This window comes from Orycteropus afer, unplaced genomic scaffold, assembly GCF_000298275.1.
Source record: "Orycteropus afer afer isolate SDZICR_OR568_19922 unplaced genomic scaffold, OryAfe1.0 scaffold00094, whole genome shotgun sequence".
In the NCBI taxonomy this organism is placed as follows: Eukaryota; Metazoa; Chordata; class Mammalia; order Tubulidentata; family Orycteropodidae; genus Orycteropus; species Orycteropus afer.
In genome coordinates this window covers 10,044,783-10,052,774 of record NW_006921681.1, presented here as the reverse complement: position 1 = coordinate 10,052,774, position 7,992 = coordinate 10,044,783, and the positions used below count along the sequence as shown (strand labels likewise).

Below are 7,992 nucleotides of genomic sequence, written 5' to 3'. Positions count from 1 at the left end.
AGTGTGTCAGGGTTGTATCCTTTCACCATACTTATTCAATCTGTGGGAGCTCTGGTAGCATAGTGCCTAAGGCACCAGAAGGCTGGTGGTTTGAACCCACCAGCCACTCCTCGGAAGGAGGTTGGGCAATCTACTGCTGTAGTGATACTGCTTTGGAAACCCAATGAGGGGTTGCTATGAGTTGGGTCTGACTCGACAGCACACAACAAGAACATTCAATCTGTATGGTGAGCAAAGAATTCAAGAAGCTGGCCTATATGAAGAAGATTGTGACATCAAGGATTGGAGGAAGACTCAATAACAACCTGCAATATGCAGATGACACACCTTTGCTTGATGTGAGGATGATTTGAAGCACTTACTGATGAAGATTAAAGACATCAGTCTGTAGACATCAGTCTGTGATATGGATTACATTGCAACACAAAGAAAATGAAAATCTTCACAACTGGACCAATAAGCAGCATCACAATAAATGGAGAAAAGAGTGAAGTTGTCAAAGATTTCATATTACTTGGTTCCACAGTCAACACCAATGAAAGCAGTAGTCAAAACATCAGACAACATATTTCACTGGGCAAATCTGCTGCGAAAGACCTCTTAAAGTGCTGAAGAGCAAAGATGTCTCCTTGAAGACTAAGGTGCGCCTAACCCATATGAAAATACCCACCCATATGAGGTATTTTCAGTCACCTCATATGTATGTGAAAGCTGGACAGTGAATAAGGAAGACCAAAGAAGAGTTGATGCTTTTGAGTTTTGCTGTTGGTGAAGAATACTGAAAGTACCATGGACTGCCAAACAAAACTGTCCTGGATGAAGGGCAGTCAGAATGCTCCTTGGGAGCAAGAATGGCCAGACTTCATGTGACCTATTTTGGTCACGTTGTCAGAAGGAACCATTCCCTAGAGAAGATAAAAAAAGTACCATTCCCCAGTAAAGTGGAAAGCCAACAAAAAAGGGGAAGGCCCTCAATGAGATGGATTGACACAGTGGCTGTAGTGATGGGTTCAGGTATAACAAGGATTGTGAGGCTGGCACAGGACCAGGTAGTGTTTCATTCTATTGTACATAGGGTCACTATGAATCAGAGCTGACTCAACGGCACCTAACAACAACAACAACAACTAGAAGACCATCCAGGTCCTCTTGAAACTCATAGTCTGGTGGGGGAGAAAACCACTAACAAGGAAACAAACAGGCAAGGACATTCTAGATGTCAGTGTGGTCAAGGAAATGAGCAGAGACAGAGCTCAGAAGCCACTTTGGGTGGATAGTATGAGGTGACCCACCGTCTTTCCTGAGGAAGAGTTAGGAGAAGTGATCCAGGCAGAGGGGATCGCTGCTAGAAGTTCCTGAGGCAGGAAAGAGCTTAAGGTGACAAGAGCAGAAAGATTGGCTAGTATGGCTGGAGCAGGGAGGAGGGAAGAGGAGTAGCTGCAAGGGTAGGAAGGGGACATCACACAGGGATGGGGTCTGGGTTGAATCCCAGCCTCTGGGAGCCCCTGGAGAACCTTGAGCAGGGCAGTGACGTAATTTGATGAATGGTTTTAAAGGAGCACTCTGGGGCACTTTTAGAATGGACCCAGGGTGGGTGGGCTGGAAGACCTCCATTTTCAAGAAGCTCTGCTCTGAGGCTGGGCACTCCCACTCACAGGTGCTGAGGTCTGGGAGGAATGACAGGAATGGGGGCTCCTAACAAGTCTGGTGGTGGGCCAAGTGTTCCAAACAGGAGACTCCAACCGGGTGACCCACACGTGTTAGCACATAGAGGCTTTCAGTGGAAGCACAGCCTTCTCTAGCAGAAACCACCATGTCCCTTCTTGCTTTCAGGTTTCCCAACCTCTTCCCCCCACTGAAGCCAGAGACAGTTGCCCGGAAGACAGTGGAAGCTGTCCAGCTCAACCAGGCCCTCCTCCTGCTCCCATGGACCATGCATGCCCTTATTATCTTGAAAAGGTATGAGGCTGGTGAGAAAGTACCGGGTCTAGCTCATGCTGACATTTGCCACTGGTGGAGAAGAGGTGGCAATTGGGCAGCAACTATACATATGATTGATTAGTCATGTCTGCTGTGGGTTTGAGAATAAGAGGTGGAGGCATGTCTGCTGTGGATTTACTATCCTTACTCAAGGGCAGGGGTTCTCAAACTTTTTGGTCTCAGGATCTCTTTACACTCTTGAAAATTATTGAGGAACCCAAATGTGATTTGCATCAATTACTAATTACTATGTTAAAAATTAAAGCTGAGAAAAATTTACAAATATTTATACATTTGTTTATATTAAGAAATATTTATTTAAACATTTAAAAATAGCAATAACAAACCATGATAAAATGGTTACTGATGTTATTAGGTGCTGTTGAGTCAATTCCAACTCATAGTGACCCTATCTATGTACAACAGAATGAAACACTGCCTGGGCCTGTGCCATCTTCATAATTGTTGCCATGTTAGAGCCGATTATTGTAGCCAAATCTGTGTCAATCCAGATCATTGAGGGATACTTTACAACATGCACGATGTTCTTCTCCAAGGACTGGTCCCTTCTGATAAAATGTCCAAACTACTCAGTCTGGTGGGAGACACAGCCATTAACAAGGAAACAAACAGGCAAGGCCATTCTAGATGTCAGTATTGTCAAGGAAATGAGCAGGGAGACAGGTCCGAAACCACTTTGGGTGGGTAGTAGGAGACGGCTCCCTGAGGAAGAGCCAGGAGGAGTGATCCAGGCAGAGGGAAAGTCCATCCTCAACTTCTAAGGAGTGTTCTGGCTAAACTTCTTCCAAGACAGATTTGTTCACTCGTCTGGCCATCCACAACACATTCAGTATTCTTTGCCAACACCATAATTCAAAGACATCAGTTCTTCTTTGATCTTCCTTGTTAACTGTCCACCTTTGTCCTCGAAGTGACATCTTTGCTTTTTAACACTTTTGATTTCTTGACTATTGCTTCTATGGGCATTGATTACGGATCCAAGTAAAATGAAATCTCTGACAACTTCAATCTTTTCTCCATTTATTGTGATGTTGCTTCTTGGTGCAGTTGTGAGGATTTTTGTTTTTTTTTATGTTGAGGTGTAATCTATACTGAAAGCTTCAAGTCTTCTTCACTTTCAGCAAGCAAGGTTGTGTTATCTGCATATCGCAGGTTGTTAATGAGTCTTCCTCCAATCCTGATGCTGTATTCTTCTGCATATAGTCCAACTTCTCAGATTATTTGCTCAGCACAGAGATTAAATAAGTATGGTGACAGGATACAACCTGACACATACCTTTCCTGATTTTAAAGTGTGCAGTATCACTTTGTTTATTTTGAATGACTGCTTCTTGGTCTATATACAGGTTCCTCATGAGGATTCCCATTCTTTACAATGTCATTCAAAATTTGCTACAATCTACACAGTCGAATACCTTTTCATAGTCCATGAAACACAAGTAAGCATCTTTTTGATATTCTCTGCTTTCATCTAAGATCCATCTGATATCACAATGATACCCATTGTTTCATGTACTTTTCTGAATTCGGCTTGAATTTGTGTCATTTCCCTGTCTATGTACTGCTGCAATGATTTTTGAATGATATTCAGCAAAATATCTTGGATGTGATAGCCATGATATTGCTTGATAATTTCTGCATTCTGTTGGGTCACCTTTCTTTAGAATCACTCACTCATTCATGCACTCACTACCATCGAGTCAGATTGGATTCATAGAGACTGCTCCTTGGGTTTCCGAGTCAGTATCACTATAGAAGTAGATTGCCCAACCTTCCTTCCAAGGAGTGGCTGGTGGGTTTGAACCACCAGCCTTCTGGTTAGCAGTCAAATGCCTTAGGTACTACACCACCAGAGCTTCTTTTTTGGAATGGACACAATGTGGATGTCTTCAAGTCACTTGCTAGCTAGCTGTCTTCCAAATTTCTTGGTGTAGATGAGTGAGTGCTTACAGTGTTGCATCCATTTGTTCAAACATCTCAAAGGCATTCTGTCAATTCCTGGAGCCTTGTTTTTCATTAGTGTCTTCAGGAGCTTGGACTTCTTCCTTTAATGCTATTCGTTCTTCATCATATGCTACTTCCTGAGATGGTTAACGTAGACCAATTCCTTTTTGTACAGTGACTATGTATATTCCTTTCTTCTTACCTTGATGCTTCCTGTGTTGTTCAGTATCTTGATCTTAGAATTCTTCAGTATTGCAGTGTGAGATGTGAATATTTCTTCAGTTCTTTCACCTTGAGAAATGTCGAACCTATTCTTCCCTTTTGGTTTTCTAATTCCAAGTCTTTGCACGTTTCATTATAATGTTGCTTTGGTTCTCTAGTGCTGCTCTAACAGAAAATACCGCAAATGGGTGCCTTTAACAAACAGAGATTTTTTCCCTTACAGTTTAGGAGGCTAGAAGTGTGAGTTCAAAGTGCCAGCTCTAGGGGTTGGATGAAAGCCCTCAACCTTGGGCTTCAGCTCTGACTCTTGCTCCTGGCCCACTGACACCGGAGGCTTTTCTTAACTCAGGCAGCTGCTGGCTGCTGAGGCTGGCAAACCCAAGGTCATCAAGTAAAAAGGCACAGTCCCAAGATTATCAAACAATACCATAGGATGCTAGTTCAAGTCCAGAAAAAGTCCCAAGATCAGCAGGGCATGGCCAGCTGCTGAATGAAGACTCTACTACAGGGGCCAAGTGTGCCAAAAAGTGGCAGAGCCTTTCTCAAACCTGACTTCTTATATACTGAAAGCAGACCACATCCCTAAGTCATCCCTAAGCAGCTAAGCTACTCAGCTGCTCCAGTTGCTCAACTTGCACCATGGAGTTGATAACCGATCTCATCATGGGGAATAACATCCAGCTGTCCAGCCACTCAAAACCAGGCCCAGCCAAGTTGACACATAACCTTGACTACCACAATAGTTTACTTTTTCTTCTCAAGCTTTCAAAATCTTCTGTTTAGCTTTTTCTTCCATTTACTGTAGCTACTCTCTGTTCAAGAACAAGTTTCAGAATCTCTTTTAACATCCATTTTAGGCTTCTTTTTCCTTTCCTGTCTTTTTAATGACCTTTTTTTCTTCATGTATGATATCCTTGCTGTCATCCCACCACTCATCTGGTCATTAGTGTTCAATGTGTCAAATCTATTCTTCAGATGCTCTCTAAATTCACTTGGTATGTACTCAAGGTTTTACTTTGACCCTCATGGACTTGTTTTAATTTTCTTCAGCTTCAACTTGAACTTTCATATGAACAATCGATGGTCTGTTCCACAGTCAGCCCCTGACCTTGTTCTGACTGAAGATATTGAGCTTCTCCATCATCTCTTTCCATAGATGTATTTTATTTGATTCCTGTGTATTCCATCTGGCAAGGACCACATATATAGTTGGTGTTTATGTTGTTTAAAAAAGGTATTTGCAATGAACACTGGTCATACAAAATCTAATCATGCAAGTCTCCAGCATGATTTCTGTCATGAGACCATATTTTCCAACTACTGATCTTCTTTTTTTTCCCCCAACTTTTGTATTCCAATCACCAGTAATTATCAATGCATCTTGATTGCATGTTTGACCAAATTTCAGACTGCAGAAGTTGGTAAAATTTTTCAATTTCTTCATCTTTGGCATTAGTGGTTGGTGTGTAAATTTGAATAATAGTCATATTAACTGGTTTTCCTTACAGGCATATGAATATTATCCTATCTCTGACACAGTTGTACTTGAGGATAGATCTTGAAAGATTCTTTTTGACAATAAATGTGACACCATTCCTCTTCAATTTGTCATTCCTGACATCGTAGACCATATGATTGTCCATTTCAGAAAGGCCAATACCAGTCCATTTCAGCTCACTAATGCCTAGGATAGCTATCTTTTTGTGTGTTCCATTTCATTTTTACAGCTTCCAATTTTCCTAGATTCATACTTCATACATTCCACATTCCAATTACTAGTGGATGTCTATAGCTATTTCTTCTCAAATGAAGGTCCCAAAAGCTTTACTCTATCCACATCATTAAGGTTGACTCTATGTTTAGGAGGTAGCTTTTCCTTAGTCATAGTGTGAATGCCTTCCAACCCGAGGGGCTCATTTTTTGGCACTATATCAAGCAGTGTTTTACTGCTATTCATAAGGTTTTCACTGGCCAGTTTCTCTAGAAGTAGATTGCCACGTTCTCCTTTGTAGTCTGCCTTAGTCTGGAAGCTCTGCTGAAACCTGTGCACCATAGCTGACGCTGCTAGTATTTGAAATACCAGTGGCATAGTTCCCAGCATCACAGCAACACACATGCCAACACAGTATGACAAACGGACAGACCATGATTTTAACATGCATTTTATATTTTTTTTATGAAAAATAATTTTATTGTCCAAAGCAAAGGTAATGAGAAGAGTGACTTTGTTTTACATTTTTACAAATCTCTTTACTGACTTTGAAAACAGCTGAATTCGTATATCTGCTTCTGATTTCAATCCATTGTGATATCATGTGTCAAGCACCCTCCAGAAAAGACCACTGTACAAATGTGAGAGAATGAGAGGGAAAATGGCAAATAATTACTTAGTATTATCGTAAAGACAGTCTTGACCTCATGAAAAAGTGTCAGGTACCCCCAGAGGTTCCGGGACCACTTTGAGAACTGCTGTCCTAGAGACTATAAGACCCAGCCCCAACCCTTGGGAGGCTTAATCTAATGGGGATTAGATTAAGAGGATCTCAATACCAAAGGTTTAGGATTCACAGCAGCATCAAAGTAGGATTCATTAAAATGTGGTCTGCTGGGAGTTGGGTGGAGCTTACCAAGTCAGACTTCCTCAGGTGTTGACTTTTTGGAGGTGGTCCTCCTCCAGAATTTGCCTAGCATCATATTCCACTGAAACTTTCCAGACTTTGGGCAACATACCCTGCCCATCTCAGCCCCACCCTGAAGGGGCTATTCCAGGTGTTGCTTAAGCACAGTTGTCATGGACTTCTTAGTATAACTTTAAAAAAAGCAGTCCACTCCAACTCATGGTGACCCCGTGTGGGTTAGAGCAGTACTGGGCTCCACAGGGCTTTCATTGGCTGATTTTCAGAAGCAGACCAGGAGGCCTTTCTTCCAAGGTGCCTCTGGATGGACTCGAACCTCCAAACTTTCTGTTAGCAGCCGAGTGCATTAACCATCTGCATCACTCGGAGACTCTCAGAGCTTTGTCCAGGTGCCACTGAGTGACCGTGGCCTCTTGGTTCCTCTGGGCCTTCATCCATCTAAAGGTCCTGGCTTCTGACTGACTGAACCCTTTGACCTGGAAGGCCTTTTCAGGAAGTGAAATGCCTAAGTGCCAAGCTGGCCCCTGCTTTCATCAGAGGTTAATGCCTATCCACCATGCAGGGATCAGGGGTGGCTTATAGGGGGAAGTTGATATGTAACTTAGAGAGGGGTTTGGGGAGTGCTTATGATGACAGTCCCTCCACTACCCTATCTCCTGTGGTCACCAATGCCCTGACCATTCGTTCTTCCTGCTGACCATCTCCCTTCCTCCCTTTCACTCTCCAGCATACTTCCCCAGGCTGCCCTCGAGGAGATCCACAGATTCTCAGGAACCTACACCTGTATGAACACTTTTAAAGGGCGAACATAGAGGCAGGATGCAGAAATGCACTGAAGGAGCCACGGAGCCTGACGGGCCACAGCACCCGGGAATCCACCTGCAGGCCTTGGCACACCTCTGCTGGGTGACCAGGACAGCGCCTGCCCAGAGGGAGAATCTGGCTGTCTCCCGGGCCAGCCCCAGAACTTTTGCACAGGTGTAACTCTGACCCTCATGTGGAGGCAAGAAACCAGCAAACAGCCACCTGGACACTTTTGTACATGTCTAATTTGGTAGAGTTTATTGTTCAGTTGCTTCTCAAGTCTAACCCGACCCAGCAGTGTGCATAGACTTTTTCTGGGAGGGCTTGTCTCTGGAGGCCCCTCCTTCACCTCCACAATCCACTCATCCTCAGCTTGCACAGACCG

The 7,992-nt window shown here is 43.3% G+C and overlaps 1 protein-coding gene across 1 annotated transcript in view; it reads left to right on the top strand.

Moving 5' to 3' along the window:
- The window catches only part of DHRS3 (dehydrogenase/reductase 3), a 58,203-nt gene extending 50,588 nt beyond the window's left edge, over positions 1 to 7,615 (top strand). Inside the window, exons 5-6 of the mRNA XM_007942644.2 lie at positions 1,834 to 1,959; positions 7,531 to 7,615. Of these exons, the coding sequence (XP_007940835.1) occupies positions 1,834 to 1,959; positions 7,531 to 7,615 (211 nt within the window). The remainder of the gene's footprint in view (positions 1 to 1,833; positions 1,960 to 7,530) is intronic.
- Positions 7,616 to 7,992: the final 377 nt, after the last annotated feature.